Raw genomic sequence first — 12,460 nt, forward strand, 5'->3', positions numbered from 1 at the left:
GTACAGTAGCTACATTTATGATTTTCTTGAGTTTTATCTTTCTTGAGTTTTAACTTTTTATCTTTGAACTGCTGAAAGGAACTTGTAGTCATGCAACATCTTCCCCACCAGGGCATGAGTATCACCACACTGTCATACCAACGAACTGGCCAGATGTATGGAGAACCGGGATGACTGGAAACGACGATGGAGGGCTCGTCTGGGGACGACCTAGAGAGAGAGTCATCATAAAGAAGTAGCATAAAAAGCCTAATTTACACTTTATCGTATGACGGTGTTGTGTGCTAAAAAATAGCCTGTAGATCTGCTATTTTTGGCATGCGATACCGGCATAACTCAACAGTGTCATGTTTCTGGTATACGACACCGGAGTCATTAATCGATCAACATGGCAGTACATACGTTGATCTTTTCTTAACGGTGTAGTTGATTACTGAGCACAACAATGACTGTTTTGGCGACAGTACTGTACTGTACTGTACTGTACTGTATGTTCCTTTGAGGCTTGGAGTGTGAAAGCATCATGTGTGCGGTGTGAGGTGTACTCATCAGCTGCTGAATGAACAGTGTTGTGCAAGGTGCTGAATGTCTCTCGGACTAACTCGTAGCAGGATGGTAAATACAACATTCAACAGGTTCGACAGCCATGTCTGCATGGTTCAGTGCTTGTTAATACAGTTGGGGTTCAAAAAAATCATGGAATGTCTCCAACCCAAGCCCCGAGAACATAAAAGAGCGACGGAGAGACTGAGCTTTCACCGTCCAATCCTCTCTCATTTAACAGAGGCCTTGTTTTTGTTTGTGAGGCCAAGTGTCTCAGAGGCGTGGTAGGAGAGCGAACTCATCTTGGTGCTGATGCTGGGGTGAGGCCCCATCGCTCCTACCGGGGAGCAGCGCAGAAGGCGCAGCAGGTTCTTGCGGAAGTTGTGTCCCACCAAGCTATAGAGGATGGGGTTGACGCAGCTGTTGAACCAGGCGATGCAGATGGTGAAGGGCATGGCGGTGTCTATGACCTCCAGGATGGGGCAATCCCTGAGCACGCCCATCTGGTGCAGCACCTGCATGAAGTGGAAGACCTGGTGGGGCCCCCAGCACAGGAAGAAGGCCAGCACGGCTGCCGCCAGCATGCGCAGCACCTCGTCCTCCCGCGAGCGGGCGCTCTTCTTGATGTGCCGCGCCACCGTCAGGGTCCGTCCGATTAGGCAGTAGCAGGTGATAATGATGAGGAAGGGCACCAGGAAGCCCAGCAGGCTCTTCATCAGGTTGATGGCCAGCAGGATATCCTTCAGCCGCATGGTGCTGTTGCCCGCGCTGTGCAGGATGGCGCACACCGTGGTGGAGTTGGCGATCTTGTGCACGTCCCGCGTCAGCGCCGTGGGCAAGCTGAGCAGGAAGGCGAAGATCCACACCAGCACGCAGGTGATGCGCGCATACACCACGGTGCGGGAGCGGCGCGAGCGCATCGGGTGCACGATGGCCAGGTAGCGGTCGATGCTGAGCGCCGTGAGGAAGAAGATGCTGGTGTAGAGATTGAAAATGACCAGCCCTGCGCTGGCCTTGCACAGGAAGCTACCGAAAGGCCAGTCGTAGCCCGTGGCAGTGAAGATGGCCCACATGGGCAAGGTAATGAGGAAGGTGATATCAGAAATGGCCAGATTGAGCACGAAAATGTTGGCCACAGTCTTCAGCTTCATGTAGCGGTAAATGACCGCCACCACCATGCTGTTGCCCACGATGCCAATCACAAAGTTCAGGCCATAGACCACGGGAACCATGGTGAAGATGAATTCATGGCTGCCAGACATGCCACAGTGCAGATCTATCCCGTCTGTAGCTCCGCCATCCGTTATATTCTTCATTTTCCCTTTTTAGTGCCAGGTCCTGGGACTTTAAAACCGGGGGCCCTGTCGGCAGGGTGCGTCTGTGGTGACTGATACGGGCCTTGGGCGAGGGGTCTCAGCGAGTCCTATAAAAGAAACACAGCAAAAATGTCACAGACAGTCTAGGGGAAGAGCCATCATTACCGCAGGCACGGCCCATAAACGCTAATCCAGACGAGCGCCCATGAAAGTGCTCACCCTACACTAGCTCATTAAAGACCTGCACATTAAAACCTGTCCTGACGCTTTATGCTATTTCTGTAAAATAAGAGGCTATCAAAAACAGATGTATGTTATTCAATATTCCAAAAACTGCCCTTTGAAACATCGTTACACACCGACGGCCCAGATTCCGTCTCTTCCTTTAAAAACGTCACGTTGCTAATGAATAGCAACAGTAAAACTGTACAGTGTTTATCAAATACACTGTGTCCATCTGGGCGGACTGTCAGCTCCCGGAAAGAGAACATTTATGCTGTGTGTTATGACCTGTGTTAATGAAGACTGCATGCCAAAGTGCGTGCTTGGATAACAACGCCATTAAGCGCTGAGGTACTGGGGGTGAGGGGGGGGCTCCAGTCACTGTAAAAGACATGTCACGTTTCAAGCCCTCGGTGAGCTGAGATACCCAGCATGGGAACTTCTAATCAGCGCACACCTAAACAAACAGGACAGCGGGGATTCGGCTCATGTGGAAACTTCGCTCTGTGAGAAAATCAAACCTGTATGCTGCAGACATTTCTGCCTCGGGGCTAGGGTTTTGCTTCATTTGTAAGAGCAGAATGTGAAATGGGAAGGGAACGCATAGTCTCTCCCTGTGCTTGAGAGAGTCTTAATGTTTAATAGAATAGCTTAATGTACGTCATTAGCCAGTGCTGATATAGTAATATTAAAATGGGCCCGAGGAATGCTATTACTACTACACAACAGACTGGTTCTTTTACTGTACTAATTATTTTAAATGACAGCTTGAATGAGGTTACAGTAGATATATTAAAAAAAAACTAATAATGGGGGAAATGGCAGTGAAAAATAATATTGATAAAACAACAACAACACTAATTTGAAACAAAGATGTTATGAACAGTTGAATGTGAAGTGTATTATGCTTTTCCATATAGGCTAATCATTACCCTACGTTGGTGATGGGAATAGGATGTGTCGGCCACAAGATGGCATTCTAGCTTAAAAAATTCCCCCCACCAAGCTCATTTCACAAATGATGATATCACATATCACCACCCTACTTTGAATGCACTGTTTAAATGTTTTATCCACATTTTGAACACTCTCTGCTTGGGATTCAGTTCAGTTTGTTTATATTTTCGGATATTGGACACAACGTTGATTGCCAATAATGCTTTAAGTTTACATGCTGCTACTGTAGCATTGTCCAAGTGTCAGAAAAAGGGACAGGATAGGGAGAAGCACTAAGCTTGTTGGGACCTACCCCTGGAGTCGTACATTTACTTTTGACGCTCGCGCACACACACGCGACACAGACACAGACAGACAGACAGACAGACAGACAGACAGACAGACAGACAGACAGACAGACAGACAGACAGACAGACAGACAGACAGACAGACAGACAGACAGACAGACAGACAGACAGACAGACAGACAGACAGACAGACAGACACACACACACACACACACACACACAGAACGTACACCCTAACCCTACATACACATACTGTACACGCCACACTTACACAACTACTGTACCCATATTCATACATGTGTGTCTACATTTATGGGTAGGTGTGTATGTGTACAGTATACTGTAGATATATGTGTATGTAAGTAAATGTAGCCTATGTCTCATGTATGTAAACAGATGTGCCACTGAGAGCTACTTTATCTTCCAGTCAAGACATTTTTTACCGCTTCAGGTGGATGCATTCTTCAAAAAGAGAAAAGAGGAAAAAATCGTATTACTGACATTCATATCAATTGCAGATGTGGGGAATGTCCAGCATGGAAGATGTCTGCATGCCAAGGCCAACAGGTAATGAAATATCTCTTTCCCCCACAGACCTGGTGTATGGTAGACTCTTTCCCCCACAGACCTGGTGTAGTAGACTCAAGCACCAACACAGATGTCATAGGTAGAGATTTAGACGTGTTTTCTTTCATTAACCCATTTTGGCCTGATTAAAAAAACGTCTTTTTAAAATGTATTTTTTTCTGAAAAACGTTATTTCTATGTTTCTATATCAGTGGTTCTCAATATTTCAAAATACGTTGTTCCAGGGACACCCCAGAAACAAAGATTTGAGTTAAAAACTGAAACTCTGAAAGAATATATATTCAAAGATTTCAGATACATTTTCACGATTTTTCAAAAATAGCAGACCTACCAGAAGTTCATAGCGCGGCACTCGGTGCCACACTATGAGCTTGTAGATCTTCTATTTTTCAATAGCTAAAGCATAACATAAGTTAAAACACCAAAAGGGGTTCCCGCCCAAAATGTGTTAATGAGTATAGCAGTGGGTGGCTGTAAATTTTAAAGCTCCGAAGGTTTGCGAGTGACTAAACACGTATTGCTTTTCCATTTCAGGGATTTTTTTAAAAATCGCAAAATTCCTTCTCCTCCTGCAGGCTGGGCATGGCAATATCGAAGAAATCCGACACCACACATACCATACGTACGGCCATTCTTAGAAGGGGTGGCATTTTAACCCACGTGGTATTTTTCCACGGGGGAGATGCACAAAGTCAGATGTAAGGGGAGGGGAGGGGGGTGAAATCCAAACAAGGCTGATCATATGGGCTTAGAGTTATTGCTGCCTATATAGCAAGCTATCCTATGTAAGTGAGCCCCATAATAAAGGTCAGGTAGCACTGACTGAAGGTAACTAGGAGGCAGGTGATTTACAAGGGCTGCCGTGACCAGTGTGCAGAGGCTTTATAAGCAGGGATGGCACATTACAGAAGCATTGCCATAAAGCCCGGGTGACCACAGACAGGAAGGTAAACAACCACTTCACAGGATCCGTGAAATTGTACGTCCAATTCACTTGGGCAAAGACAAAGGGAATGCTCGATGACAAATTTGATGACTGAGAGGTATATAAGGGACATTTTTGAGCGGTGCCTAACCGATCCAATGACTGGCCGCGTTTGTATGTCTGTCTGTCTGTCTGTTTGGAGTAGGGTATGTATGTTTGTAGTATGGCCTCAACAGCTGCAATACCGCTGGCAGCCAGCCAGCGGTGTTGTTGAGCAGCTTTTGTCTCACTGAGCAATGGCTGATTGGCTCTCTATCACCACTCCTTTAAAGTACGTGGCAACATTCCATTAAGCACTATAGAATCCCTATTCTCGGGGTGAAACATTCAGTGAAAATAGCCAATAAGCTTTTTGTGAGCCGGTAGGTCGGCAAATGAATTGGCGTCGAGGAAAACACCAGACTAGGCAGTGCTTTCTTGGGAACCCGTTGACTAAAGGATCTAGTACAGAGCCCTGGGAGACCCTGGTCAACTTAGTATATAGGGATTAAGTGGTTGAAGGTCAAATTCCAGAAGGTTTGCCTCCAGTCCCTTCGTTCATGGGGCTCATGGGAATTATTTATTTAAAGCTAAACACAAAGCAGTTGGACATTTGTCTCTATGTTTGTGAGGGGATTTTTATGTGATCGTGGTTAATAGCATGGTTCCCATCGACAGAGCTATCCGAGGCTTCCCTTGGCCTTGAACACCAGGCCACTCTCTGACTTGAGCATCGCCATCTGCTTTACACAGCAGCACTTACTAAAATATCTTCTTGATGGAGTTAATGATTTATATTACTCCATTATAAGGTCTGTTGTCTTATACTAAGAACACACACACTACGTCAGCACTATCCCTGACTATGCACACTATTAAACAATGATCACCTATATCATTTTGGTGTTTTTCTCCCCTACAGTAAGCAACGAACAGGAATAGCTGAATGGACCGTGTTCACAGAAGGGATACAGGATGGGTTGGCACTATAGGGACATCTGGGGCACATAGTAACAAAGAGTCTATTTGATTTAGGCGGGCCAAACAGTAAGCTTTTACATTAGTCAGTAGCAATCAGTGCTTTCTAAGTCGTACAGTCACCTAAATCAAACATACAACTGTTACTTTTATTAGCTGCTGACCCTGCTATGATACAGTAGGTCTGTGAAACAGGTCGACTGGTTAATTTTTCCATTATAACTCAGAATTTTTGTTGTATGCAGATTAGGTGTGGCTGGCCCGGGCCGGCCTAGCAGTCCGGGTACCTAGGCTCCTAATGCAGCCTGCAGGTTCGTGTCCCGATCCTGACGAACTTTGCTGTATGTCACTCCCCATCTCTCTCCCCTCATTTCCTGTCTATCTCCACTTACTTTATATCTTCAAAGGTGGAAAAGAAAATCTCTCTCTCTCTCTTTTTTTTAAAATAGGTGTGGCTGAATTTCCACCCAGAACTTCATATCAATATTTTATTTGAACACATTATGTGCCCTTTTTTTAAAGAAAAAAAAAACCCAAATTAAAATGACCGCACTACATGCGGTAATTCATAGGACGTCTGTGGACGTCTTGGGCACAAAATGTGTTAATTTGAACTCTTACAAAACGGATGACTAATACTACTGTAAACATTACACTAACTGTTTAGGTAAAGATTGTCTACCACAAGCTGACCACTGACCTTTGGCTCACTTACACCGACACCACCTAATTATTCATTGAGGCACATGGGCACTTTTCAGTGTCTCACTAAAAAGTTGAAACAACTTGTTGAAACAAGTTGTTTCTAATTCTGAAAGGAACACTTTGTTTAATAGCTACTTCAGCCATACCCCCCTTAATGAGAAATGCACATGTCTCTGTGTACATTATTTATGGTCAATATCATTTACTGTAAATGTGTGTCAATGCCACAGTATTTGCCTGAATACATATACAACTTACAGATGTGCCATTTTCAGAACTTCACACTTCCCTGACCTTTCTCTGAAAAGCCACATTTCCACCCCTATTCACAGTCACACCTGATTAGCCTTTGTTTGAATTTATACTATTACACGCTTGCCATCATTTCGCACCTGGCAAATGTCCCATTTGTCCATTAAAATGGTGTGGATTTCACAATGATTTGTCCATGAATTGCCACAATTGCAATTCTGAAATGTCCCATCGTATACAGTAGATGAGGATGAGAGAGAGAGAGAGAGAATTCCCTGAGTTAAATTGAGACTGGTTAGGGGATTGGAGCTAATGGTAACCATGGACATCTCTGCATATTTTTGTTTCCAAAGCTGTTCTTTCATAATAAAAGAGGGAAAACCTGACTATGTACCAACCAAGTCTCCTCCATCATTTCCTGCACTATGCTGTGTTTTATTGTGAAACATGACGCACGCACTCTCACTACGACAACACTGAGCTCATCAATGGTGTTTTGTACACATTATAATTTTGTCCCTGTCGGAACAAGGTTTTTATGAATGCCCTATTTAATTGTTTCCCTAACTGGGGGTCCCCAGATGATAGCTTAATGTGCAACATTGTTTTCTCACTCAACTGTAATCAAACCAACATACAGTATAAGTGTGTACAGGCAGGGTGTCGTTTAAGACCTTATTAATACCAAATTGGCCAAATTGTCAAATAGTACATAAGAAAGAGGCAAATATTGTCAGAATAGCTTTTGTGAGCATGCCAGGCAGTTTTTAAGATGCTTCTTTCAGTATTAAAAAGGACAGTATCAGTCCCCAGAACCAAGGACGGGTGTTTTCAATGAGTCTAGGATCAACCTCTAACTAATGTGCTGACATCATCACAGTTTGGCAAGTTGCTATGGCCAAATTTAGCCCAATGAGTGTTTTTATGCAAAACTAATGCTTGAAATGGATTCAGCATCATGAAAACCCCCTAGTTTGATATGTCACATGCTACTTAAAGCATAAGGACATTTAGAAAATATTGCCTTATAATAGGATGTCAATGGTGGCCATACTGTACAGGCCATTTTCAACACTTTCCCCTCAGACAATTCCAGGCAACTTTTTTTCTGTTATTCAGGATATATTGAAGATGCAAAATCAGTTGAGTTTGTTTTTTTTGCAATTAGTTAGAGGTCAAATTACATTATTACTGGACTACATGGTCAAAATGGAGTTTGAAGTTCCATTGGGTTTGTATGGAAAGTTAAAATTCATATAAAATTAAAATTCATTAAACTTCATTGTTAAATTTCATATAAAAAATATCTAAATACCGAATCAAGCAACTTAAAAACTGTCTGGGTTTGCTCACAAAAACCCAAGTAGATGTTAAAATGACCCCAAACAAGCTTGAAAGTGAAATATCCCTTAAACAAGAGCCTGCGACTAAATCATAACTACATTGGATCCAGTGGAACAACAGGTTCTCATTTTAATTTCCTGTAAAGTAACTGTTTTCAAGGACAATACAAGCTAGGTTCCCACCCGGCGGTGACAAGATATTCAACAACATGGAGCTATGCTTAATGACAGTACGCTCCCTTTCAGCCTGAAAACAGTTGCAGGACAGCTATGACAGGGATCAGACAAGATGCCTTTTGGTTTACACAGTACGGCCTTCTGTCTTCAAAACAGAGTGGAGCTCGAGGGAGGGACGCCACGCGTTCTTTATGTCAGCAACCGCTCATTGTCAAGATACACCTCCTTTAATCTCTTCCTCCTCAGCTGGCCGCGCACCCTTTCTCATCCCCTCTGATATTGCTTTGCTCTTTCGTCGTCTCTTTCATCATTATCTGTCTCTCTCGGCGCTACTGTTGAGTATTTATACTTTTTAACCCATTGTTAAAGCATCTACAATAATAACTTTAACCGTATTTTCTATTTGGCTATTTAAAAAAAACATTTAACATTTAATTTTGTGCAAATCTTGTACAATAACATTTTTCTTTACTCAAAACTTTGCTTCTGGGGGGTCCCTGGAATACCTAACCTAATACATATGAATTTGGGGGGTCCTTGACATGAAAAGGTTTGAGCACCAATACATGTAGCAACATAAACTTTTCAGAAAACTGTTTGTAGAACTGGGCCTCAGGTTGTAATAACGGGTTCTGTCCTCCTCCCAACAGCCTCATTACATACATTTCCCTTCAGGATTGCCTCTCTATCCTCTTTCTTCAATAACCCCGTCTTCGTGTATTATCTAATTTCTCCCCCACCTTTCTCTCTGTCCCTTCCCCAGTCCGTCCGTCCAGGGGGACTGACTGGATCCTTCATAAGTGCAGGATAATCAAAAAATGGAGCAAAAATATTTATGGAAGGAAGTGGGCGCTCTGGTCTATAGGGAGGCTAGGGTCTCTGCGTGTCAACCACAGTGCTATGGATAACAACATCCTTTCCCAGAAGGTTTTCCGCATACCACACTCTGTAGGATGTTTCCCATCCCTGTACCGTCACGTACACAGCTGGATGTTCTTCTGGATGTTGTTGTTGTTGTTTTAACCACATGAACCACACGAGTGTCCCTATTCTGGGCATGTCGTAAATGTGGAAATTCGGTAGTAGAGGGAAAAGGAAGTGGACCAATTATAGACCCCCATGGGGGGGGGGGGGGGGGGGGGTCTACGCCTGCAGGACTCTACGCCTGCAGGACTTTCACACCAACAAGTTAAAACAATTAGAAACTTAAAACAAATACAAATAAACCCCCACTTTGCTTTTGTTTCATTATTAGGTTTTTTCCAAAGTAACAAGAGTGAATTTCATGGAAACGAAGTATCAACTGTAGGAGAAAACTATCGACACCGAGCAATCAGGCGTATGCACAGGTGCGTAGGCCAGTGGACATCAAAGAAAGCAATAAGGTACATCCGCACACTGTGTATCTGCTGGACACAAGAGTATTGTCTTATTGTCATTAAATAAGACAATACTCTTGTGCCGAGCAGATACACAGTGTGCGGGTGTACCTTATTGCTTTCATGGAAACGAAGTAAAAATGCGCTAAATTAAATGCTATAGAACGTGAATAGTATAACGTAGAAGTATAATGTAAAACAAAACCCAAGTTAAAAAAAAGAGGGATTTAGTTTTCCCCTCTTAAGTGAAAAAAGTACTAAATAAAAGCAATATTAAAAAGGAATATAGGTTTCGTAAAAAGCTCTTTGTGAGAATCTCTTACCTGTGGTGCTGAACCAGAGTGTTGCTGATGCTTTCAGAGCAGGAGGGAGAGAGAGAGAGAAAGAGAGAGAGGGGGAGAGAGAGGGAGAGAGACCACCATAGTGTGCCACTCACTCAGTGCTTCTGATTCAACTTAACTGGACAAGCGAGATCAGCAGGAATACTGACTGGCTGCACACAAACCTCGCTAAGTCACCCATACACACTCTCGCGTGCACACACACACACACACGCATGTACACATACTCACTCTCGAATGATGAATGAATGGTACTGGAGCCATGGAGCTGCACGCACGCACGCACACGCACACACACACACACGCACACGCACACGCACACGCACACGCACACACACACACACACACACACACACACGTTGCACAAGACCAGCTCTGTTCCGTCTCTCTTCCTCTTCTCCTCTCTGTCCCCCTGCCTCCTCTTAATTCTCTCTCCTCCCTCGCCCAGTCTCGCTCTCCTTGTATTCTCTCACTTATTCTCTGTTATGAACTTGATTCCTTTTATGTCATATTTTGTGTTTATACAGTGGTTCTGAAACCTTTTCATGTCAATGAACCCCAAATGACCCCACTTTGAGAACCACCGGTTTATTCCATGCATGGTACACACACTTTAGTCTTTTCTGTCTCTCAGTCCATCTCTCCATCAACGTTTTCTGCCATGTCAATCCGCTGTCTTTCTTATACAACAGTGTGATAGGAGTGGATGGATAGTCTCTGATCATGACTGGACCTGTCCACACACTGTATTAATAGCTACCACACGCATAGCCTTGGCTTGGATCAGTGTGCATTATAGGGGCCAGGAGAGGGGAAACGGGTGGGTTGGAGCTGGGTTGGGTTACTTCTGTTCCTTATTCAACCCTACTGGGCTTTCAGACAGAAAGTCTGTCGTAAGTCTTCAGCTGTCACTGATTTGTTAGCTTTTTGTTGTTTTCTCTTTCTGGTAGGGATGGGCGATATGAAATGTCTAGCGTATATACTGTAGATATCCAATGTAATGAATTGCTGTTATGGCCGATAACCAATATAAACCGATGTCAATATGATCTCATTCTGTATAACAAAAGGGGTGTCCATTCTGAAAAAGGCTTATAAACACTGCATTTGAAATTTCCAAACTCACGGTTGCCGTTATTGAAATGTTGGCTCATATCCCAACATCTTAAATATAACAGCTTAAAGGGGAAAACCACCGATTTTCAACATTTTACTATGTCATTAATATACCTTAGAGCTGTTGTGTGGAAATAATAAAAAAGTCCCCCCCATTCTGTGTTTCCTAGAACTGTAATTATGAAAAAAATCATTAACATGGTGAAACACATCTTGATGACATCATCAAGATGTGTTTCACCATGTTAATGATTTTCTTCAGACCTCTAGTTCTAGGAAACACAGAATGGGGGAACCTTTTTATTATTTCCACACAACAGCTCTAAGGTACATTAATGACATAGTAAAATGTTGAAAATGAGTGGAATGCCCCTTTAAATATACTAGTTTTATTTAAAAAATGTTCTGCTGAAACCGATATATTATTTTGATATCGGTTCGATACCGATGTTGCATTTTAAGGCCAACATTGGCCGATAGTACCGATATGACACACAACAACAACAGCGTTGAAGCATAATCCAGCTATTATAAGAAGGCTTTTTCTATAATTAGCAACAGCAGCCTCGGGCCATTTCTAAAAAAAGAAAAAGAAAATCAAAAAAAGACATTTGTCTTTCGCTAAGCCCTTCTTTGTCGCATGGCTTGACAGGTGCCGATAAGTAGGTCACATCCTCACCTGGCCGGTGCAGTCCAATGGCCACCTCTATGGATGCTGTCACAGAGATGGAGAATGATAGATGAAGCAGCAGGGCTGTCATCTCCACACACACACACACACACACCACACACCACACACACACAAAGTTTCAGCGTCCACAATGTAGAAACCCATCGCCTGGGCTTTTGACACCCAAAGACAAACGAGGGGAGAAAGGAAAAACAAACACTTTGAGCTAAGCGGGGGATTCCAGTTTGGTGACTTTCGCCTGGTCATGCGTGCCCCCGCTCACCTTGTTTGGAATGATCATGTTCTCAAAGTCCTCTCGTTAAGGCTGAGAACTCCCAGGGGTCACGAGAGCTTCATGTGTGAACGGGTACAGGTACTGTATACTTTGGAGTTCCAATCCTTTTGTTAAGATCACCTCTCCACCTCCACCACTGATTTGGAAGTATGACACATTTTTTCATATACGCGGCCAAGCACATTAGGCGTTGAACTGAGGTTACCTCCAGGGGTGGACAAAGTACTCAACTCCTGGTCAAATATTACTCTACAAGTGAAAGTTCCATGTAAAATGTTCACTGGAGTACTAGCTGTAAAAAATGTAAAAGTAAAAAGAACATTATTT

The 12,460-nt window shown here is 43.4% G+C and overlaps 1 protein-coding gene across 1 annotated transcript; it reads right to left on the reverse strand.

Annotated features, from left to right (window-relative positions):
- Positions 1–260: 260 nt before the first annotated feature.
- Positions 261–10,153, reverse strand: agtr1b (angiotensin II receptor, type 1b). The gene is made up of 2 exons (XM_079489183.1): positions 10,035–10,153; positions 261–1,966 (listed from the first exon to the last, which is right to left on the reverse strand). Exon 2 carries the CDS (start codon positions 1,857–1,859, stop codon positions 774–776), a length of 1,086 nt encoding a protein of 361 aa, XP_079345309.1. The 5' UTR covers positions 1,860–1,966; positions 10,035–10,153; the 3' UTR covers positions 261–773.
- Positions 10,154–12,460: the final 2,307 nt, after the last annotated feature.

This window comes from Electrona antarctica (assembly GCF_951216825.1).
Source record: "Electrona antarctica genome assembly, chromosome: 20".
NCBI lineage: Eukaryota > Metazoa > Chordata > Actinopteri > Myctophiformes > Myctophidae > Electrona > Electrona antarctica.

Coding starts and splice junctions, on each gene's coding strand:
- agtr1b (XM_079489183.1), bottom strand. CDS start 1,859: ATGAAGAATATAACGGATGGCGGAGCTACAGACGGGATAGATCTGCAC.